The sequence below is a fragment of the Nycticebus coucang genome, chromosome 7 (assembly GCF_027406575.1).
Source record: "Nycticebus coucang isolate mNycCou1 chromosome 7, mNycCou1.pri, whole genome shotgun sequence".
NCBI classification, from domain to species: domain Eukaryota; kingdom Metazoa; phylum Chordata; class Mammalia; order Primates; family Lorisidae; genus Nycticebus; species Nycticebus coucang.
In genome coordinates this window covers 119,509,695-119,534,881 of record NC_069786.1, presented here as the reverse complement: position 1 = coordinate 119,534,881, position 25,187 = coordinate 119,509,695, and the positions used below count along the sequence as shown (strand labels likewise).

The 25,187-nt window shown below is 38.8% G+C and overlaps 1 protein-coding gene across 1 annotated transcript in view; it reads left to right on the top strand.

Moving 5' to 3' along the window:
* Positions 1 to 25,187, top strand: part of PAX3 (paired box 3) — a 100,447-nt gene that overhangs the window by 62,510 nt on the left and 12,750 nt on the right. The window contains exons 5-7 of the mRNA XM_053597275.1: positions 5,647 to 5,852; positions 16,075 to 16,240; positions 17,294 to 17,508. Of these exons, the coding sequence (XP_053453250.1) occupies positions 5,647 to 5,852; positions 16,075 to 16,240; positions 17,294 to 17,508 (587 nt within the window). The remainder of the gene's footprint in view (positions 1 to 5,646; positions 5,853 to 16,074; positions 16,241 to 17,293; positions 17,509 to 25,187) is intronic.

Here is a 25,187-nt window from a genome sequence, read left to right as displayed (position 1 = left end):
TTGATGCTTTCCAGCCATCCTTCTGGGATTTTTGCCAAAAAACCCCTTCAAATATCTCAATATATTTCAAGTTATTCATGCCTGCACATTGTTTAACAAGAACTTTTCTATATTTGATATCTTTCCACTATATACAGTATAATGAAAAAATACCAAAAAGAAAACTTCAATAGAAAAGAAAATGAGTCGTCACTTTAATTGCTTATGGTTAATTGTAGTTCCAGATTGATCCTGGATCTTAGAAGCAGTGGTCTATGGTGATTCTTAGTGGTGACTGCAAATGGTTGGGCTGGTTATTTATGATTTCTTAAAGTTAATATCCTGGCAAAATGGACTCATTTCTTAGTGCTTGAAAACTATACTGTGAACATATAAAGTGTTCAATAAATATTTGTTAAATTGACGTTTGTTGAAAACTGATTTGGTGTGTAAAGTCTACACAAATCTAGAATTTCTATGTTTCATTTGATTCTGGGCAGTTTTCAAAAATTTGGGATAAATGGTAGCAGTCATGGCCATCAGGTAACTGACTGACATTTGAATTCTTGTTTTGGTTCGTTTCTGCTATTCTTTTCTCTTCAAAAAGGCAGAGTGTGTGTGTGTGTGTGTGTGTGTGTGTGTGTGTGTGTGTGAGATAAAGGAGCTGAAGGCTTATTCAGGGTACTCTAAGCTAAAAGAAAGACAGCATGGCAGGCTGGGGTCAGATCCAAGTTTTCTTATCTGTACGACCTGAACAACCTTTCCGGGTCTCAGTTTCTTTTTTCTGTCTGACGTGGACAACAACCTACTTCTTAGAGTTGTTGTGCAGTTACATAGGGAAGCAAGAGAATCCTTATCCTCTTGGAACGGTTTGCTCCAGAGGCATTGGTAGGTGATGCGTGAAATCAATGTATAAGCACACAATGGATTATTTCAATAATTGAGTCAAAATTTTCAGCTTTTTATACAGATTGGGAAAATTCTGCAAATTGTTATGTAATTTAAAATGACATGATTTCCATTTGGAAAGCTGTGCATTATGTATTGATATGAGTTTTCTTATGAGAGCTGTTTGAGATTTCAAAATTGGGGGTGGATAGTATCTCTACTTGATTAATAATAAAGCAAATTTTGTCTATGGATGCTTCTGTAGATTATGAGTGAGCAACTTAAGTGTGATTAAAAAAATCTCCCCTTAGTATTAAGGCTGTACGGCAGCAGTATTGCAAAGAGATTATATTTTGAATAGTTCCTTCACCCTGAAAATTTGTTAACCCATTTAGATAACTTTTTCGTTAATATTGCTTGCGGTTGCTAAGTCATAGCATCATATATCCTGTCCAGAAAAATACGTAATTTCCCTCTATCAAATTGCCTGAAAGAAAGCTTTGTTTTTACTTTTGTGTCAGATATAGAATTCTATGTCAGACTTTGCATGTAGTATCTACTGTGTCCTAGTTAAACTCCAACAAAATGGTCTCCTATGCTCCGTTAAAATGGTATCTAAATTTTACGTTTGTTCTGGGTAAAAACTGAATGATTCAAATTTAGCTGATGGTTGTGAATCAAATTTCCTACAAATAATAAATTTTATTTCTACCGAATGATATAAGAAATAGTATTTCCATCTTTAGAAATAACTAGCTTTTCTAAAGATTAACCTCAGGTTGCTGATTTTACATATTTTAAAGCTCACATCCTTTGGGGTTTACAGATGGGGGAAAAGTTAGAGTTAACTTTTAAGATTGTGGCTTCATATTGCCAAAAATTATCAGTTGGCTTAAATAATTTTCCAACAGACGAATTAGGGGAATCGTTTCCTCAGTGTCTTTTGAAATGATGCTGTGTGGTGGTTTTCCTCATTAGACGCAACCTTTCTAGTGCTTTTCAATAAATAGTCTAGCAATAAAAGTAATGATTTGTTAGTTTGTTGAAAAAAATATTTTGATGGTAATGGTTGTTTTATTGAACTCTTAAAAATTCTAAGTCCTTTTTTTTGGTTGTTGTTAAGAATCATGAGATCCTGCTATTATGGCTCGTATTTTGTAAGTCAATATCAATGGCACTTTGGCCTTTCTGCTCCATGAGAAGTTTCTGTCCTCTCTACACTTATCTTTAGGACACTTGCATTATTGTTTGACAGGTGTAACTCCTCAAATTCGGAGTCTTTTAAAATCACTAGCTGTTGTTAATTATTCATTTGAAAAAAAAATCATATTCCTCTTTGAAAAAATTGATCATTCGTCTCCCCCCCAAATGCAAGTGTACAGATATGTGTACTTGAAAAGCTTTCCAAATGATTGCTGAGGGTTCAGGGACTTCTGCAGCCCATCTAAATAAATGTTGGGAGGTGTCATAAGAACAAAATTCCCTTTTTAAAAATGAAGATGTGAAATAGTACCAAAGAAATCAGTGTTAGAGCAACACTAAGTTATACCCTGTGCTGTGTTTGTTCAACATGTAATTACTGAACACCTACTGTGTTCCCAGTGTTCCAGCAGTGCACAGGGCAGAGAAGGCTACACGCTCATGGAGTTATGTTCTGGGGGATGTTGACTGTTAGGGTGAAACAATGTGGTCTTGACCTTCAGGATTAAAATCTTCCTGGTGCTTGTAAATCTAACCAGTCTTTTTCTTCAGAAACCAGAGATGCTTTTGATGAATTGACCTGACAGTGCATGGCACATCATCTTTACTTGGAAGAATTTAATAACCCCTGAGACTCCCAAAGGAAACATGAAAATTTCCACATACTATTATCCTAATGGGATCATAGGAAGAGAATGTGCAAGCAAAGATTTAGGGTTCTTGGTGGCAGAGGAAGCTTTTGGTCAGTTCTTAAAAGTTATTGAGTTTTTCATGTAGGAAAGAAAGGCCAGGACAACAGAAACTGAAAGCATGAAAGAGAAACATTTTATGGAAATTTATTGTCTTGTTAAGGGAGTTGTGATTGGTTTCCTAGGACCATATTATTTATAATTTTAAAATACATATGTGGAAGTGACTGCTTTGGAAAATTATGGCAGGAACATTTCATACACTTGAAAATTTTGAGAGGGGAAAGAATTAATTTGGAATATTCCATAGGGGTGATTCTCAAAGTGTCACACAGAATCGGAAGGATCAGAATAAATCACCTGGGAACACGGCAGACATGCCAATTCTTGGGGCTTACTCTAGATCTACCAAATGGGAACTATGGAAGGGGAGCTGCCCATAATCTGTTTTATCAAGCCCTCCAGGTGATTCTGATGCTCCAAAAGATTGAGAAACACCATTCTAGAATTATGAACAGATTAGTGATCATTTATCTTAGCTCACATTCATCGAACATACATGTATATACGTTGATTGAGGGCTTTTGAAATTTATGGTTTGTGGCATATTTCTTAGTGTATTAATAGTCCTTTAAAAACATTCCCATAATTAAACTCTCTTTTTAAGTTTACACTAAAGTATTCTAAAATAAGATTTATATTAAGTGAAACCGTGTAATATTATATTCGATGACGATTGAAAAACCAACTATAATATCTAACACACAGTAGATACATTATATGTTATGATTCTCTTTTACTTTTATCTACAAGTATTTGTTTTCAGGTATATTTTCTTTCATTTGTCATGTATATTATTAATTACTCTATTGCCTCTTGTTTTCACAGTGTTTAAATGTCAGCAAAATTTAGAAGTATTGAAATATTAGAAAACTTAAAGTCACATTTATAAATTCATTTTGGATGCACATCCTTCTAGGAAGTTTATAATTTAGACTGAAATAGAGCGAAATTTTAGATTTCTGTAGGGCAGAGTTAAGTTTGAACTTAAGATCAAAGAGAATTAAAAGTATGGGGCAAAATTTTACTGGCATAAAATAAAATAAAATAAAATAAGATAAAATAAAAGTATGGGACACATACATTTTGACATTGTTTCTAGCGCCACCTGTGTTTCCCCAGATTCTAACACCCGAGGGCACAAGTGACATTGACATTAATAGTCTTGTGTTTTCTGGCTCACCTCGCCCATTTGCTGACAGCTACCTCAGCCCCTTCTCAGAGGAAGATCCTTGGAGGCATGTGCTCAAGGGCCAGGCTACTCTCGCTTCTCCTCCAGGCTCAGGGTCTTTGGTCTGCTAGCCTGGTGAGGGCCCTCTGCTCCCTGCCTCGATGTCTGTGGCCATTGCAAAAGGCCTGTCCTGTCCTGAACTCTGGTCTGATGCATCCTCAAACCAAAGAACTCTCCAGAGGCCAACAGGTGCTCTATCACTGCTGCAATTCACTCTGCTGTGGAAGCCCTAGCAGCAAGAGGGAGAACACTCACTCCATCCTGGCCCCATCAAATCCTGGCCTAGAAATGGTGCCACTTGTGCCCAAGCTTTGCTAGTCACAACTTTTTATAAGGACTCTGTTTTCATGGGAGTAGACGCCATGTTGTATCATTAATGAACGTTCTGCCTAATTGCCCAGCTCCCCCTTTCTTTCTTAGGTACCTGTATGCCAACATTTGAAGGCCATTTCATGCAAATACAGGCAAATATGAGCTTCGTAGGGAGAGGGCCACAGAAGGGCCAGCTTCAGGGGCATGAGCCTGAGTTAATGCTCTCTTATCTAGTAATTTATAATAATTCTTTTTTATTTTTTATTTTTTTGTAGAGACAGAGTTTCACTTTATTGCCCTCGGTAGAGTGCCGTGGTGTCACACGGCTCACAGCAACCTCCAACTCCTGGGCTTAGGCGATTCTCCTGCCTCAGCCTCCCGAGTAGCTGGGACTACAGGCGCCCGCCACAATGCCCGGCTAAATTTATAATAATTCTTGAACAAGGAGCCGCATATTTTCTTTCTGCACCAGGCTCCTCAAATCAAACAGCTGTCCCAGACAGCTGCTCACCTGTTCAATAGAGACCCAGACTCTAAACTTCACTTTAGAGACAGTTTGCTAGATGACGCCTGCTTCTTCTTGGGCCAGTTCTTGAGATTTATACATATTAATAGTACATAGATTGTTCTTAAAGCATTTCGCCATATCTGGTAATGAGATATTAAATGTACACGTGCTTTTTCTTATAGGAACCGTAGGGTCAATAAACATATAAGAATCGTGTGAAAGTTTACTATTATTGGCTATTAGATACTAAGTCAATTTTGGATTTTTTTAAATTTTAAATCACATTTGTTAACAGATTTCCCAGTGTAAAGGCTGCTGAAAATGTATCAGGAATGAAATTAAATGTGATTCCTCTACTGGACAGGTGTGGAGCACCCACTAAGTGGTTAAGTACAGGGCCATAAAAATGGAATAAGGCCTGTCCCTGTTTCCTGAGGGATCATAATCAGCCCATACTGACAGATGCCAAGAACAATTATTTCTGCCTCAGGGGCAGGGAGGCAGGGTAGGGGAAGAGATTAAATATCATTTAATAACGTAGCACTGCATGACAGGCTTGACGCCTATGGGAAGACATTGGAAATCTGCTGTACACTAGGGTTCCAATTATTATGGCTTGGTTAGACTTGCCTTTTTGATCCACATTTATTTTATTTTGTTTTTAATTTTTTTATTATTTCAGATCAATATGAGGGTCCATGTGATTAGTTACATTGTTTGCATCTGTATTATATTTTACTTTTTTATTCAGATCACCTTTCTTCCTCCTGTGCTTTTAGCCTCAGCACCACAATCAGACGAAGGCTCTGACATTGACTCTGAACCAGATTTACCACTAAAGAGAAAACAGCGCAGAAGCCGAACCACCTTCACCGCAGAGCAGCTGGAGGAACTAGAACGTGCTTTTGAGAGAACCCATTATCCTGATATTTATACCAGAGAGGAACTGGCGCAGAGGGCGAAGCTTACCGAGGCCCGAGTACAGGTACCCATGTCCAAACTGGCATGTCTGACATAAATCCAGCTGGAAGACAGACGGTGTTTTCTCACCTAAAACATATTTTAAAATAAGAAAATAAATATATGAAGAATGGCCCTTTAATGTGGATGAATATTTTTAGACTTTGGTTATTATTCTAAGAGAATACGATGATATTATTTGTGATACACAGAGGTGTGTCCAATCATGTTACTCATCATTTCAAGAATTTCTTCGGGTGCCTTATTGTGTGACTTTGAGGGTAACATACAAATAATAGCAAACAAATTTTGAGCAGTTACTCTGTACGAGGTGCTTTTATTTTATTTTATTTTATTTTTTGAGGCAGTTTCACTTTGTCACCCTAGGTGGAGTGCCATGGCGTCACAGCTCACAGCAACCTCAAACTCTTGGGCTTAAGTGATTCTCTTATCTTAGCCTCCCAAGTAGCTGGGACTACAAGTGCCCATCACAACACCCACTTTTTTTAGAGATGAGGTCTCCCTCTGGCTCAGGCTGGTCTCAAACTTGTGAGTTCAGGCAATCCACCCACCTTCGCCTCCCAGAGTGCTAATATTATAGGTGTGAGCCACTGTGTCTGGCATTTTATTTTATTTCACTTTACTTTATTTTATTTTTATTTTTTGAGGCAGAGTCTTGCTCTGTTGTGTGGCTGTCATTATAGCCACTGCAACCTCAAATTTCAGGGCCCAAGCAATCCTCCCACCTCAGCCTCTAGAGTAGCTAGTACTATAGGTGGGCACCACCACACCTAGCTCATTTTTTGTTTTTTGTAGAGACGGGTCTTGCTCTTGCTCAAGCTGGCCTCAAACTCCTGCCTTGACCTCTGAGAGTGCTAGGATAACACGTGTGAGCCACCACACCTGGCTGCCAGGAACTATCTTAAGTGCTTTACATTAATTAACCCATCTAATTATCATTAACACGGAGGGTTGGTACTATAATTACTCTTCCCAATTTACAGATGAGGAAACCGAGACTCAGATTATTGAAGTAACTTCTCAAGGCGGCATAGCTGCATAGTTGGTATAGAGCTCATTGGATCCCATACACTTTATCTCTGTGGTCGTACAATTATAAAAATGTTCAAAGGTACACAAGGTAAAATTCCTTGCTTAAGAATTTTATAGTCTGCAAACAATTTCAAGTAATTATACCATTGAATTACCTTTTGAACTTTGATGTACCCAGAACCTTTTGGAAAAGGTTACTTAGATGTACTGTGTTTCTATCGAGTATAGAATAAGTTTTCATCATTAATGGTAAAGTTCTTCCTGAAGTTAGTAAAGCACTATTTGAAAGATTGCAGGTGCTTTAGGGTACTCTGGAACTCCTTGCTGCCTGAGAAATTGTTACCTTATCTGGAAATGGTCTATGTTGTTCCCAGAGACTTGACTTTCACACTCAAACTCAGGTTGGGGACTCAGCCTAGTCACATGCTCCCTTTTTTAGAACACTTTTTTCTTTCTTTTCTTTTTTGAGACAGAGTCTTATTCTGTTGCCCTGGGTAAAGTGCTGTGACATCATAGCTCACAGCAACCTCAAAGGCTTGGGCTTGAGTCACCCTCTTTTCTCAACCTCCCAAGTAGCTGGGACTATAGCCTGCCACAATGCCCAGCTAGTCTTTCTATATTTTGTAGAGATGGGGTCTCGCTCTTGCTCAGGCTGGTCTCAATCTCCTGAGCTCAGGCAATCCACCCACCTTGGCTTCCTGGAGTGCTGGGATTATAGACATGAGCCACTGAACCTGGCCAAGATCAACACTTTCACATATGCAGCGAATTAACTCTTTCCTGTTACAGAATTATACAGAGATAGCCTCTCCCAGGCTACAGAGCCTAGTTAGAAAGATGTTTTTATTTAACTTTCCATATGATCATAATATAGTGCTAGGAAAATCAAGGAATGCTAAGATGAATAAAGACTGTTCTTTGAAGGAGCTGTAGTCTAATAGGGATAATAAGGTAAACCTACAAATAATTTTGAAACCAAGCAGATGTAAGTGCCAAAAGAGAGAGAGAAAATGTAGTAGGAGTTGAGAAGAGGAAAGGATGAGATCTTGAAGTCAATAAGAGAGGCACACGAAAAGGGGGTGAGGGGACATAAGACAGACTATCTAGGCAAGATCGACATTCACTGGACAAGGTAGGTGAGGAGCGTATTCTAGGGATAGGGAGTCAGGTGAGGGAAGGCGCAGAGGCGGGAGTGCATGTGTTATGTATAAGCCGACCTTTCATTTTTACTCTAGTCACATTGGAAGAACAGTGAACAGTCCTGCTTGGGTAGAGTGTAAGGAATGGGAGGGTGGTGGAAGGGATGTGGTTTGATAGCGAGGCTGAGGACATCCTGTGTACGGCTGGGGTTCTGGGATTTCAGGATATGGCAGGCATTGGGGGCTGTGGTGTGAAATAGGCAGTGACCGTGGGAATAGCAAGAAAGAGATGGTGATGAAAGGTATTCAGAGGCACCGTGTAGGCAAATGTTGTGCAGACTGGAGGAGGGTAGGAAGGTGAATGAAGGGAAGAGTCCCAGGTACACGAAGGTTCATAGGGCTGATGTTTTAAAGTTGGAGCTATTGAACCCATGTCACTGGGATACGGAGTGTTCCTCTCACCACACGGTAGAGAAATGACTTCTATTAGCCACAAGCCATGATACTGTATTAACATTTATATTTATATATCCATACATTATTAACATTTATAATATTAATAACATTATATTATCAATATATACAAATAATACTATATTAATAATATACATTTATATATTGAATATCATATAGTGATAATATATTGTTAAAAATATGTGATTAGTATTACATATTTATATAATATATAAGTGTGTATATTGAATATGAAATGCATGTGAATATATTACCATTGTTATAAAAATGATACAACATGTATTAACGTTGTTAATATTAAAAATATCCTAGTAGGGTGGCACCTGTGGCTCAAAGGAGTAGGGTGCCAGCCCCATATGCCTGAGGTGGCAGGTTCAAACCCAGCCCTGGCCAAAAACTGCAAAAAAAAAAAAAGTCCTAATATATTTATAATATAACATATATATATGTTAATATATTATCATGACTGTGGTTAATGGAAATCTTTTCTGTGCTGTGGAGTACAGAGGAACACCCTCTATGCCAATGAAAGGGGCAGAGGAATTCCATGATATTCTAATGCTATAGTGTAGTAGTATGTATAACAATGGTATAAATAATGTGTATGTCAAATCTATTTTCCTTTTGTTCTAGTTCTGTGATTACCTGGTTCAAATGTGAAGGGAGGGCTGTCGACACTCTTCCCTTGAGTGTCCAGTATATTCCAGGATCTGGTCCCTGCACCCTGTGGCTGGCCAGCACCACATGCTGGATCTGTTATATATATATATATTTTTTTTTTAAGAGACAGAGTATCACTTTGTCGCCCTCAGTAGAGTGCTGTAGCATCATAGCTCACAGCAAGCTCCATCTCTTGGGCTTAGGTGATTCTCTTGCCTCAGCTTCCTGCCCGAGTAGCTGGGACCACAGGTGCCTGCCACAACGCCCGGCTATTTTTTGTTGCAGTTTGGCAGGGGCCGGGTTCGTACCCACCACCCTCTGTATATGGGGCTGGCACCCTACTCACTGAGCCACAGGCACCGCCTGGATCATCAAGATAGGTTAGATATCAGCTCTACACTGAATGTGCCTCAAAACATAAACATTTATTTTAAGGAAATGAGACAAGGAAGGTGATGAAAACATGTGAAGAGTATTCCGTGTTGCTCTGTTTCATTGCTGCCTCTGTCAAAAACAAGAATGAGGAGAGAAGAAATTTCAAGCCCATGTACAGTACCCACCATTCTCATCTGGCTCAGTGAATGCCACAGGATAACAAGAATGGCCCATTAACTTTGAGAGGACATGGGATCAAACCAATAAAGAGAGGTTCATATTTTTCTATACAGTGACCTCCTCTCCAAAGCAGGGCCCTCATTAATGTAACAGCTGTCCTAATGTGGCTTTAACCCGGTGACTTTTTACATTCCTTATGGCTTCTTTAGTTCCCTTGAGACACATCCTGTCTTGCATCATGGCTGTGATCTACAGCCTAACAAATTTCCTAGAACACCCAGCATATGGATCTTTTACTTAACTCAGCAGGAAAAAGAAGGGAGTAGTTAATCACTGATTAAAATGCCAGAAGGAAATCCTTTAGTTTTTAGAAGGATCTGGGAAAGCTGTGGCAAAGTCAACTCAGTTTGAGTGATAGCCAGCCAAAAAGTGTGAGTTAGTTTAATTTGGGGCATCTGGGAAAACCAAACACCAAACTCTAAAAAATCTCAAACCATGGCTCCATTACATTTTTTTTTTCCCAAAGACTGAACTCGTCTGGATCAAGATAAGACTAAAATTAGAATAATTTTTAGAATGTTGTCAGTGTTTCTTAAAAATTCATTTAGACAGTAGCTATGGTGAGTTTATCATAACCAAATCTGGGGACACAATCTATGAATTATTGTACACCAAAGACTATTTGACTAATAACAGTGACACTACAAGTAAAAACAGAGACTATTTTCCTAATTCATCTGGGTAGCTGTTATGATACAAATAATGACAAGTTTTTTAATTAAAGTTTTGTGAGAAAGTATTACTTGCAAATATTTATGTGAAAATGGTTTAGTAAATATTTCACTAAATATTAAGAAAGTATCATTCTCTTTTATCACCAAGAGAATGGAAGACAGGAAAGAAAGATACTTGTGGAAATAGCATTTAATTAGAAGTCAGAAGATAGGGGTTTTGTTCCTAACTTGCCATAAATATTTTGTTGAGCAGGTCACTCAATCCTTCTGTCATCATGCTGACCTCACTCTAGGCTTCAGGTACTTTTGAATTCTTAAAAAATTGGGTTGGTTAGATCAGATGATCTCAGCCTGGGTCCATAAGTCACCAGGATAATCATGGATGGACTTTAGGGGATCTGAGAAACTTGGGATTGTACATACAATTTTGTGCCTCTGTGTGTGTGTTTATACAACTATTAACCACGATCCCAGCTTTATATCACATTATCAAATACCAAGTTTACCCCACTCCCAAATTAAAAATTAGGATGCATGATCTCTTAGGACCCTTAAAGCAGCAATAATTTGGCATTCTCAGAGAAGCATAATGGTGATTTAAAAGACATCTAATAGAGCTGTGCAGTCAGAAGTTAAGATGGGTGTAGAATATCCTGAACTCCATAACAAAGCAAAAATACGGTCATCCTGCAGGAGTTCTCTCTTGAGACGTATAAAGATGAAATTGAATGTGCTTTGTGTGTCCATGGTTTTTAGACTTGTCCCGGCACATGGCATTCTCCCTGTCAACCCTGCCCGTCCTCTTCCCAATCTACTTTCCACACAGTGGCCAAAGCTAGAGAGTGGCGATGAGAGGGTGGCTGGGGCAGAGCATGGTGTACAAGGCGAAAGGGGATGACGTGAAGGAGCAGGTCCAGGGAAACAAGTAGCCTGTGCTGAATTTATTCACTTTGAAAGTATTGCACTGGGCATCGTGGCATTAGACATCGCCCAGTGTAGTGCTTAATTGAGCATTTTATAATCTTGCGGATTCTCTTTCTAAGGATAAAGTACTACATGCTCTCCCCATTTTTCAAATTGTATTTGTGATACTCCACTAGAATAATGTAGGTTAAATCACCTTTGAAGGCAACCGAAAATGTGAAGCAGTAATTTATTGATGGGCAAAATTAGGCTTGCACCATGGGACAATTAACACTAATCCATGAAACTTGGGTGCAAATTTGGCCAAAGTCTCCATCCAAGTCAAACTGGCTTTCAACTATTTGAGGTGTTCCTTGGGCACTTTCCTGTTTACATATTGGCACAAAAGGCTTTGGCTTTAGACCACAGAGAGAAGGAAATAAAGCAAAGCTTTAATTCTCGGCTTTTTCAGACAGAAGTGCCAATGTGAGACTTTTAATAGCTAACATTTATTAAAAACTTAATATCTTGTAGGTATTCTTTTCAGTGCTTTGATTGTATTACGTATCTTTAGTTGTTACAACGATCTTAGGAAGCAGTTTTTTATATTCCTTATTTAGCAGATGGGAAGACAGAGACCCACAAATATTAAGCAAATCATTCAAGTGGTGAGGCTCAGATTCTACTTTTGCTCAGAAATAGTTAGTGGTGAGGCTCAGATTCTACTTTTGCTTGGTCTGCATTATGCCCATGTTAAAAAAGTATTACTATATCTTTACTGTAGAAAGTACTGAGTGATACGGAGAGAGTGAAATCACATTGAGTTGTATGTATTCTGTAGAAGTACAGTTAACAGGTACTACATATGCAGCCAAATTTGTAAAACTTGTTCTTTCTGCCCTACTTACAAAGACACCAGTGGAAACTTCATTTTCTCTCCGAGAATATGAATGAAAGGCCAGTTTGTCTCCGTTGTTATTGCTGTTCTTTCCAAATCAAGAGGAAATTTCTAGTAACTTAACCACCAAGTTATAAGTGACCTCCATCTATTTTAGATAAACTTATTCCGTATCATACACTCACACATGCCATTCAGTAGATTATTCATTGATTGCGAGGAATTAGTGATTTCATACTGAAAGAGTTGCCTAAGACTTCTGAATATCAAGGGAATTTTGGTTAAATACGGGATAATAACAGCATTACCAGAGCATTATGTTTAGTCTGTTAGGGTATTGAAAATGAAAGTTATTTTTAGGCCAGACATGCCTGTAACTCTGGCACTCTAGGAGGCTGAGATGGGTGGATCGCTTGAGCTCATGAGTTCAAGCTCAGACTGAGCAAGAGCCAGGCATTGTAGTGGGCTTTTATCGTCCTACCTACTTGGGAGGTTAAGGCAAGAGGATTGTTTGAGCCCAAGAGTTTGAGGTTGCTGTGAGCTATGACACCGTAGCACTCTACCGAGGGTGACGAAGTGAGACTCTGTCTCAAAAAAAGAACAAAAAAAAGAAAATTATTTTATTAGTTTTTTCCTCTTGCTAAAAATAGAAGATATATAATATTTAAAAATAGAAGTTATGTTACAAAGAATAAAGAAAGTAAAAACCCCTTCCTAACTTGCAACTTTAGTATATTTTTCCTTTAATACTTCTTTTGGCAGACTCTGCTGATTCTAAGAAATGCAGAAGGATTGCAATGGTAAGATGACAAAAAATCTGGTCAAATGGCCAGAGCCAGGCAGGGTATTCCTTACTAATCCCTGTTTTTCTCATCAATAGCCCTTTGGATTTATTTAGCTTAAATTTAAGCAATGTTTAAATTTCTTCCTTTGGGAATCTCTTTAATGTCGTGCTGAAAGTTGCTTTTCAGTAAAAATTTTCTTCCCAACTATTTCTCTTCTGAAACAACTATTTCTATTATAGATATAATAGATATTATATCATAAATATACAAACTTGTAAACTCAACTCCTGGTGGGTTTACTTGATGTCTTTGATACTTATTTGTATCATTTTTGAAAAAAATAAAAATCAAACTTAAAAACCGTATACCCTTAGCCCTTTTGGAGTCTATCTTTTGACACTGTCTATAGAAAGTCATGATGTTTCTTCTTTATTATTTGAGTGAAGACATTTTTGATTTTAGACACTGGTTGAAGTGGAGTTAGAATAAACCTTGAATCAATAGGAGGTTGAAATTGATGGAGAGATTGGGCATTAGCCACCACTGGGGTAAATCAAACTTGGTTTACTTATCTAAAGGTTACAGAAGGAAGTTGCCACTGAGAGATTGGCTGTGTCCTCTGACAACAATTGAAGTATAAATTTCTGACTTCTTCATGGGAGGTCTCACTGGTGGAATTGAGGATAGTAAATCTTAGTGAAGTCACATCAGGACTTTGGAAGTCCATGTCCTCTCTCAGCCTCGTATCTCTCTATATAAAGCTGGAAACACCTTGCTCATAGTTGGTCTAGATAGATGTGGGGGACTACTTCATTTAAGCCTGGAGTGCCTCCTTAATCTTGAAGTTTTATAAAATACGACGACAGTACACTCAGGCATGAACGTCCCCCTACTTTCTCACCCCAGCCTCTTCAGGCCAACACAGCTTGGTCCCAGCACTTCTTTGAAAGTAGTTTTCTTGCCCTGATGCCTCTGGGAGTCCTGGTAACATGCGCTCAGACCCATAGAATTGGTTGTATTATCCCAGGTAGCAATTTATTAAGTTAAGAAAAGCTCTAATTCAATTATGTGTCATCATGGGAAAATATTGACTTGCCTGCTTTTCCTGTTGGAAACTTAAAGAGTACTAAATGTTAATATTTCAAGGAAGTTTAAAGAGTTTCCCTTACCCAGTATCTTGGAATAATGGCGAGAGAAGACGAAACGCTTTTTCACACAAATGCTTGGGTGAGTGACAGAAGTGCGAGCAGATCCCTTGGCAAAGTATTTGCTAAACCCACCACCTCCGACATATGGGGCCAGCGCCCTACACCTTAAATTATATGACTTAAGCAATTACAGCTGGGTTGTATCATTGTTAACATTGTTCTATAGGGAAATCAAGTCTCATCTTTTCTTAGACGAGCTTCAGTGATTGCTCATAAAAATCATATTTAAATTTTAAAATGAGCTGAAGCTTTGCTTTCACTCTAAAGTTAATCTTATTCTCTGCGATTCCAAACATGGGGCTTCTTCTACCTGTAGTGAGCAACTATTACGCTGTCCTTGACTACTCTGTGAATTCCATTAGAACAAGGCAGGAAGCCAATTGAGAGCAGGGATCCTACTTTATTCCTTTTTAATCCTCCCAAACCCATGTACAGTGCTTTCCCCACATTGTTTCCATTAACTTTTAATATAAGAATTTGAATCTCTCTCTTTTTTAGGCAGGGTCTCTCTTTCAAACCTAGGCTAGAGTGCTATGGCATCATCATAGCTCAATGCAACCTCAAACTCCTAGGCTCCAGCAATCCTCCTGCCTCAGTCTCTCCAGTAGCTGGACTACAGATATGTGCCACCACCTCCAGCTAATTTTTCTATTTTTTGTAGAGACAGAGTCTTGCTCTTGCTCAGAATTGTCTCAAAACTCCTGACCTCAAGCAACCCACACATCTCAACTCACAAAATACTAAGATTACAGGCAGAAGCCATTGTACCCAACTGGAGAATATCTTCAGTGGGTGCAAATCCTCTTCAATTGGTGGAAATATCATGTGTGCACTCTGGAACAATCACCCCGACTTCTATAATCTATATATTAAACCTCTTGGGCAAGACCAGGGGCCCATTAATGGCACTCTGCAACAATTTCTCAATTGGGTATTCTCGCTGCTGGTATTGTCTGTCCTCTTTATTGACTCACACAAAAAGCTTGGGCCTTGAACTCCTTGAAGTTATTTTATTATATTATATCAGGTTTTTCTGAATGTACCTTGTTAGCACAGTGCCTGACATGGAGTATTATAGGTGCTTAATAGTTGTTGTTGAAAGAAATAATTAATGAAGCCAGTTATTTTAGATAAAAATACTTTGGTAGGGTGGCGCCTGTGGCTCAGCGGGTAGGGTGCTGGTCCCATATGCCAGAGGTGGCGGGTTCAAGCCCAGCCCCGGCCAAAAAAAAAAAAAAAATTGAAGATTGTTTAAAAAAAAAAATACTTTGGTATATTAAAATGGTTACTTTTCTTTTGGCATTTGTTTTCACTGAGATTCGTGGAATGTCTATGTATTTGAAAGAGGTTGTAAAATGGCTCTATTAACCATCCTGTTCAGTTAATATGACCATCCAGGAGTTTACAAATAATGACTATAGAAATACAAAGATAGACTCATAAGAATATAAAATACAAGGCTAGGTGTTAACAGGGAAGACCAAATTTTGGATGTGCCATGTGAAGAGTAAAAGAGGCTCCTGGCCTCTCCCTGGGAAGCTGTGATCATGAAGGTGGGTGGATGTTGTTGTGGGGAGTGCCTGCTATTCCTGCCTCTCTGTGATTCCTGCCCACAATCAGCACAAGGCTCACAGGGGCTATTGCAACACCATGGAGGGTCTTGGTCCTTGAAGCCGCCACTCCCGACAATGCTTCCAAACATCTCAGGAGGTGGAGGGCTCCTGCATCTAACTGCCCTGTCAGTAAGGGGCCTTTAATCTGTTTTAGCATGAAAAATTCATTAAGAATGTGCTATTATTTCATCAGTGAAATCCTCAAATTTTAAATTAAATCCATAGGTCTGGTTTAGCAACCGCCGCGCAAGATGGAGGAAGCAAGCTGGGGCCAATCAACTAATGGCTTTCAACCATCTCATTCCTGGAGGCTTCCCGCCCACGGCAATGCCGACTCTGCCAACATACCAGCTATCGGAGACCTCTTACCAGCCCACATCTATTCCACAAGGTACAGAGGAAGAGAGTCAAGGAGATTAAAATGGAATTTCCAATTGTTTTCCCTGGTGGATATTTTATACAAGTGAAATCTTTCCCCAATGCTAACATCCATGTTTGTATGTTAATTATATGACATTGGGTTGTCTGAATGTACCTGTCACATTTCAGAAACATAGTTTCTTCTATGACATATCTGAGTCTCTCTGGATAAACTATGTTGTAATATAATACCATTGCAGTACTTTGAAACAAAACCAGCCTTCCTAAATAAACATGGGATTTGCTTATCTTTTGTTAAAATTTTAACTCTACATTTGTACTTCAGTTTGCAACTAGTTGAACTTCGATGATGGTTTCTAACTGGTAGTAGTAGAGGGAAGGGAAGTTTTTATAAAATCACTGTTAGCATATAAGGGTGAATAGGATGATGTTAAATTGTTAGACTGCATTATTTAGAATTATGAAAAATAGCATTCCAGGCATTTGAAACTACAGAAGGTACCAAAAATATGTATACACATTTTAAGAAAGGAAAAAACTAAGGAAAATATGTATACACATTTTAAGAAAGGAAAAATTCTAATACTCAATATAAGGGGTAACAAAGATCGAATATAAGTCACATTGAGCACCTCTTATAATTGCCAAAGTCAAATATGACTTGAGTATTACAATTATACAGTTTTTTCCTTTCTTTAAATGTGTATACATTTTCTGGTACCCTCTCTATTATACTAATATTTAGATGCTTTCAAAGTATATTTAATAACAAACTCAAGACAACAATCCTTTTGTTTGTGATATTGGTTAATTCTCACATCGATTACTAACATTCACTACCAAAATACACTTGTTACACCATTAGTGAGTGTATCCTGGAGAGTCTATGCACACGTTATGTACTTTCAAATGTGCACAGACAGACGAGAAATGCAGTTAGAAATGAAGATGTGATCTTATCAATAGATACTCCTGCTGGCTTGGTGACTTGTGAACTTTGGCACTGAACTTTCTCTGCTGGCCCACAAAAAAACTCAGTGGCTCACAATCTTTTTCATTTCAGCCGTGTCGGACCCCAGCAGCACCGTTCACAGACCTCAACCGCTTCCTCCGAGCACCGTACACCAAAGCACTATTCCTTCGAACCCAGACAGCAGCTCTGCCTACTGCCTTCCCAGCACCAGGCATGGATTTTCCAGCTATACAGACAGCTTTGTGCCTCCGTCGGGGCCCTCCAATCCCATGAACCCTGCCATTGGCAATGGCCTTTCACCTCAGGTCAGTCCCGTGTTTCTAGACAGATGATTTGCTGTATACCAGAACCAAACAGTCAATTCCCCCAGGCAGAAGTGTAATGAATTGCCAAATTTAAACCATAATGTATTCTTTATACAAGCCACATGATTTCAGTTTTCTGGTTTCCTTTCTCTTCACCCTTCCTGCTAGCTGCATCCAAAGTTGTTGCTCAGACTTTAAACGTCAAGTGATTTTTGGTGTCATGGCACAAACTTTGTTTTAGCGTTCATTGTTAAGGTGTTAACACGCGTCATCTTCTCCATCCTAGTTCTGGACTTTGGTTAAGAAGCTCCCAAACATTGGTGTTTATTTATTTATTTTTTTGGGGGGGAGTTTGTTTCTTGTTTTAAATGGCATTTGGTCAGCTGATGGGGTTTCGAGAAAAAGCACCTCATAAAGAAACACCAAAGCTTTGACAAAACACTTGGCGAGGAAGCAAACAAGTCATGTGGAGAGAGACCCAGCTGATGACTACCAACTCTGGAATAAAAGAGTAATAAATGCACGAATCAGGAGCTTTGCTGCTCTTTGGGGATATATAAATGTTGGAATGTTGTAATTGTTTTTCTAATTTGCATTGGACTATGAGCTTTTCTTGGTGAGATCATATTAATAAATTGCCTTGATAATTGCATGTCAGAGGGTTGGTTAAATTTCCTACATGTGGCATCTGTCTGAGGTTGATATTATTAGCAGTTGTTTAAATACAGATCACTTGATTTTATTAGAGAGCTCAGCCCAGGTGGTGAGGATAGCTGCCCACTAAATTTGGAGAAATGTCACTAAGGGGTTGCAATCTATAATTGCAATCAAGAATCTCTTCGGGGCTGAGAGTGAGAGTTTTAACAGCTTTATCTTTTCTCAGCCCCCTTTTTCCTCTTGGTGGGTCGAAAAACAGAGGGAAGCTCAGAATGACACAAATGAAAAGTGAAAAGACAATTATCCTCAATTACACACTAATCATGGACTATCACCGCTGCCTAAGCACCAAGAGGGCATTCTAATAGGCAGAAAATGAGATTTTAATGGCACAAAGGGTGGCCAAAATAACGACTCATATATCTTTGCCTTCTTCGTTTTCTTCAACTTGTGGTGTCTGTCTTTAGAGTGGAGTTCCTGGGCTCTGCACAAGGGTGATAACTCTGAGCAGCTGAGAAGTTCAAAGCCCTTGGAGTTGAAAAGAATGGATAGCCAAGGCAATGGAATAAACATTTCTGCCTAAAGGCAAAAGTTTATAAATCCTTTTTTGTAACAGTAAATGTAATTAACTTTCATAGATTCCTATAGCATCTCCTGGGATAAAAATAAATAAGAGGTGGCTTTAAACCTCAGCTGAAAAATAACATGAAAACAATGAAAGTGCTTCCTACAAGAAGTTAATACATTTAATTTCCAAGTACTGACATTTGTGAATGTGATTTTGCACTAAAATTCTGGATTTATATCAATAGAGTCATCTTCAACGTGCCTAGATTCATAGCATATAAATTTCTCTCACAATATAGAAGTAGCATCAGACATATTTATCTCTGCAAGTTTTAGCATTAGTAGTTGGGGGCCATAGAAAGGCTTTTTAGGAACATGATTTGGTTGAAAGTTTTAATGAAAGTAAATTCCCACCCTGGCCTCTTCTGTTAGGGGTGAGTCTGGATTCCATTGGCATTTCTCAGTACCTTATCTTACTCGATCATATTAAAAATAACACAAACCTGTGTCTATAAGAGAAACCACTAGTTTCCTGCATTGTACGTGTATTAACTTGGATGTTATGATGTGTACTTTTGTGTGTTATGTAAGAGTTATATACCAACTCAGTCATTGTGCGTTGCACGTTGGATGAGCCAGGGAAATTATTACATTAACAAATAAGCAGTTCATGTGTATGTAGTGGTTGCTTTGTACTGAGATGAAAACTCATTTGGGGGTGTGAGTAAATATTAAACTATGATTTTACTTGGGGGAAACAGGAAAAGGCGCACTTAATCTCTAGTAAAAACTAAGTATAATTTTTCAGCTTTTACCTTTATGGTTTAAATTACAATCTCAAGATGTTTAGACTTTATCTTTTGTTCAGTGTGTATTTCTTTTCCCCTTATGGTTTATTCTCTAATGCCGTTTATATTTGGACATGTAGCTTATGCTTTTTAGATTCTGGTTGCTGTCTTGCCAAAATAAGTGTTAACTGTTTTAAATTGGCTTTTTTAAAATAATATATTTAAAAAGAATGCTAAAAGCATATTTGTAAGTCAAAGCCTCTGTTTTGTTGTAAAACTTAGGATAATTTTTACTTCACATTGAATTCAGTCAGGCTCTGAAAGAAGTCTGAAGATGGCCACTGAATGCAGGTGATGGGCCTGACCCAGCCCATCTAGGGCTTTACAATTGTGCTTGAAAGAGTTGATGATAACTTGTGAAATAGGCTAATTTAAACTCAGTAGGGGTTCTGACTAAATTTCGATAAACACCTTCACAGTAAAAACTTCATTTTAATTCCTTTCCACAATAAGTGCACAGTGGAAATTGAGAGTGCATATGGTTTTGTTGGGAGCACTGACTTACTCACATATTGTTTCTTTGTAACCCCATCTCACAGATTGAGACTTTAATATTAAACAAATATATGTAAAATTTTTTTGCATTGAAATTATATAAACATTGGATGTAAGTAACATTGTTAGCTTGGTATTTTAAGGAATTGAAACCTAGCAATCTTACGGGAGAGGTAAGAATTGATCTCCAGCTGCTTTCTGATTCTGATGAGAGTGGAATAGGAACCACATCACCTGGAGTGGGGATGTGCTTTGACACACCAAAGAGAAGACATTTTGCAAACTCACATGTTGCTTGGTTCCAAATTTTTGCTGCAAGGCCGATTTACTTTCATTAACTGAAATTCTGGTGATCTAAGCTAAGTTGCGTTCAGCGTAGTCAGTGTCAAGCTAATGAGGTTTTGTTGCAAAGCTTTTATTTTTAATCTGAAGGAAAACACGTTTAGGGCTTCTAAACACTAAAGAGAAAATTTTGGCTTTAGACCAGTGTTCATTCTGGTGCCAAACTGCCAATGGAGTTCAAATTCATACAACCTTTATTCACAGGTTACCCTAATAGAGTAATTTTTAACTTTGCTCTATTGAACTGTCTTAATTTCCTGTTTCAAACAGCTAAGTTACTTCATTAAAACAATGTTTGAAATAAAAAAAAGTCATATAAGTAGAATTGCTAGAACTTGATCTCTTTACCATTAATCCTTGACTTCAAGAAGGCTGGATGATTCTGGAGTTGTTGGTAGGGTAGGAATCATTACAACGTTAAGCAATGGAAAATTCTACAGGAATACGGGCACGTTTCCCCATATTTCTTTACTATGTCTCACATATTAATTTCTTCCTTGTTACATGGCAAATATCCAGGATATTTTGCACTCTACCATGCACTTCCACCTCTAACCACCACTGGGAATCCATTGTGTCTTAGTTCCTGTAGCCCCAACATCATTTCTTCAACAAGGTTGGAAACAAAAGACACGGAGAGAGCATCTTGCCAAACACAGGTATAAAAAAGTGGAAGAGGAGAATTAGGATTAGAACTTAGATTTCTACAGCCTTTGGGATTTATCACTTCTCAGGAATAACTCTGTTTAAACAAGAGAGGCCTACATTACTTTTGGTTATCTGGCTTTATTAAAAATATCATGAGGACATTGTACCCCATGATTGCATTGATGTACACAGCTAAGATTTAATAATAAAAAAAAACATATCATGAGGAAAAAACTGAAGCAAAGAACCCACATCTAAGAGTCTGGTTTACCTGGTAACTAAAGAAGAGACTAAAGAAAGGCCGGTGACCCTTAGTCGCTGCTTATTAACGGATTAGACCGTATGATACTAACAGAGGAACTAACGGTGTGATTCCCAGTTCTCCTCTTCCTCTCCGCCACCTCTCCTACCTCTTCTTCTTCTGTCTGGTCATCTAGCGTGCAGACAAATCAAATGAGGCCGAGAGGGAGTGTTCCCGACTGCCGGCCACGGGCCCAAGAGTGAGAACATTGGGACTAGAATGGAGGATTCTCGGCTGCTCATCTATGTAGGCTCTTAATCCCAGATCACACAGAGTTGAGTGAAAAGGAAACAGAGTTCAAGACAAAACAGGGGCAGAGGGTTTTAGTCATATTTTCAAAAAGTTGAATAGACACTGGTTTACTAAACTTTTAGGTTCATATTAATTTACACTCTTTTTGCCACACCTAATTCCCATTAATCTTTTAACTTCTCCCAATAATAAAAGCATTAGTTGCTTAGTGTAGAAAAATGGAAATTTTTTTCAAAAATGGCTTTAGAGTACCAAAAAAATCCCCCCGATGCAATCACTATTAATGTTTTTCATATTGTCTTTAGTTTGGGGGGTCCTATGCCTCTTTTAGCAGCATAGTTCAGATAGGACCATATACACCATTGCATCATGCCTTTTCTCTCCTTCAGATACCATCGCCAATCTTTCCCCACCTGTGAATTTAATCTGAATTGGATGTAAAGTTTTTTAGCCATTATAGTCAACTCATTGCAGAGCTCCACAGGAGAGGTTATTTAATTTAATTAATTAATTTATTTATTTTTTGAGACAGAGCCTCAAGCTGTCACCCTGGGTAGAGTGCTGTGGCATCACAACTCACAACAACCTCCAACTCCTGGGCTTAAGTGATTCTTTTGCCTCAGCCTCCCCAAGTAGCTAGGACTACAGGCACCTATCACAATGCCCGGCTATTTTTGGTCATAGTTGTCATTGTTGTTTGGCAGGCCCAGTTTGGATTTGAACCCGCCAGCTCTGGTGCATGTGGCTGTCACCTTAGCCGCTTGAGCTAGAGGCGCCGAGCCGGAGAGATTATTTTAACCTGTTAGAAATATTTGTACACTTAATTTTTTTCCTAATGTCATTGAAATTGATGTACTGTTTGCCATTCCCATGTGGAAATCATAAGTTGGAATGTGTGTGAACCATTGTAGAATGGGCTTGTTAGATGTTCGTCAAGGAATTAGTAGACGTCATTAGTATACCCAAATTATTTCTCTACTTTTGTGTGTGTGTGTGTGTGTGTGTGTGTGTGTGTGCACGTACAGTAGTTGGTTTTCATTTGGCATCTCTGATACATCTGGTCCCTCAAGCAAACTTTCTTTTAAAGCTCAGAATCAGAGCTGTTTGCCAGATGATGCATTGCAGACGCTCCCAACCTCCCCTCAGGGGAGTCTCAGCTTCCTGAGGGGCGGGTGTGAAACAGTGACTCAGGGAGGTCATGCACTTGCAGAGGGTCAGAGAGCATAGCAATGGATGGACAGTCTAAATTTCCAAATTTGGAAACTAAATTGTGACAGTCTAAATTTCCAAATGCCAACAAAAACCTCTGGAAACGTTGGTGTCATTTTACCTTGAGTTGCTGAAAGGTTCTGCGCACTACCTAATCACTGGCAAGTTTTTCTTCTTGGGAGGGAATCAGTGACTCCATCTGGGGAGCATTTCCATTTTCCTTACAAGAAAATGGAGGCCACGGCAACAGTCATCTAAATGCAGCCTATCTCTCTTCCAGTTGTTACTGATTCTTGTATGAACGCAATAACACGTCTCAGTGGCTGGTCTTCACTAGAAGGCATAACACCCTGTATAGTTTTCCATGGGCTTCCGCACTGATGTTTGACCCGATTTTCCTGCAGGCATGGTTAAATGGTGGCCCGAGTGGAGGGCTTGATTTCACAGGCCATCAAAGGCTGGATCTGTCAGGGAACGTGAGGCGAGATTCTTAGTGATGCCTGGAGCTGGGGGGAGGGGGGGCAGGCTACTGACCTCAACAAAACATTTTCTGGGAACAAAACCATTTAACTCACTCTGGCAAGGGCTTCCACTGCAGTGGCAGCCTTCTGGGTTTTGTTGTTGTTGTTATGTTTTCTTTTGTTTCCTTGTTTGTTTCTTGGAGGCAAGATCTCCCTCTGTCAATGAAACTGAAGTAGAGTGGCCCTATCTTAGCTCACGGCAGCCCTAACCTCCTGGGCTCAAGTGATCCTCCCACCTCAGCTTCCTGAGTAGGTGGGACTGTAGGTGTGTGTTAGCACACCCAACAGATTTTGAAACTTATTTCTGCAGAGATGGACTCTTGTTATGTTGCTCTGGTTGGTCTCTGGCTCCTTCCCTCGAGCAATTCTCCTGCTGGGCTCACAGGCGTGAGCCACCCCCGGTCCACCCGGTCCTCAGCTTTCTTTAGAAAGGCTGTGCTCTCTTGACATGGAAACGATACAGAATGTGAGGAAATGTGAACCATCTACTTTTCCTCCACCCCCAGATGGGACATTATCAACACCTTCCTCCATGTGCAGAAGGCCAAAGAAATACGGAGTTGGAATATGAAATGCCAAGGAAATACCACCATATGCTCACGATGTGAGACTAATTAACATTTGGCCCAGGTTCTTCTAATTAACTTTTCTTTGCAAAGAAATACTGCCCTTACTCCTTTCCCACCCCCAAGAAACACATAGCTAACCCCCACCAATAAGACCAATTAAATCAACAAACTTTTGTCATGTCATGCCCTACCCCCACCTTACTTTTCTACAAACCCCGGAGTTTTTTGGTGACCGTTTCTAATACTTTCTTGAGTGAAATACAGTATCAGTGGGTTATGTGGTTTTTAGGAAGCTTTTCTATTGTTTTCTTTTATATAAAAATGGGCCAACTTGGCTGCGTTTAGGGTTCATCAACCATTGCAAATGATTCTTCAAATGTTTTGGGTTTGGTAAAACCTAAAACACATTTTTGCCAAGCACTTTTCTTCCTTAATTTTTCAAACTGTGTATTTTAGGGAAAATTTGATCCATATGGTTTTGATTCATTTACTCTTATATCATTGACATTTTTTCCCTACTAAGCCATTTGATATCCAAGAAGCTTTCTGAGCCTTTCCTACATCCATGTTAAGCATTTTCCTCCCTAAAAAGAGGAAGTTCTGTTTGCAACCTCAGCGGGCATAAATTTTTGAGTACCTCTCCATTCAGTAATACTTAAATACATTTGGTATAAATCTAGAATATTATGAACACTTTTTTTGTGTGTAGAGCAGATGGGCAGATTTTAGTTTCTGGTTTATGAGTGAAACCAATGACAGAATAAGAAAATAGGCTTAAATTACAAAAAAAAGTTTGGTTTTAGAGAACATTTAACTTTAATAAATCCCCATAGTAAGAACTATGCTCCGAGTTCTCGTTTCAAATTTTGTCCAGGTCCTGGGTAAGATGTAATTGAATAGCCAGTACACCTGTCTTATTTCATGGATAATCAATCGAAGAAAGAAAAAAATTCTCATAAAGATTTGTGTATCAGGCTTGAAAATGCTTGAATGTTTATTCCCCACTCAGCACTTCAGAACAAAGAGAAGGTCTGCAGATCTCATCAAGTTTATCAGCCATTGATCTATTAAGTCTGGTTGAGTCATCACAAGCTTGTGGTGATGAGATGCCACATCTGAAATAGACTCAGAAAGAGAAGGCATAGATCATTATGCTAACAAGATTGTGATTAATGGCTTAAGACCCTAGGACCAACTTTTGTTCTTGTTCACATTTTACAAAAGACAATCTTTAACTCAACCACCCACCCAGTTGCTTTTAAGGAATAAT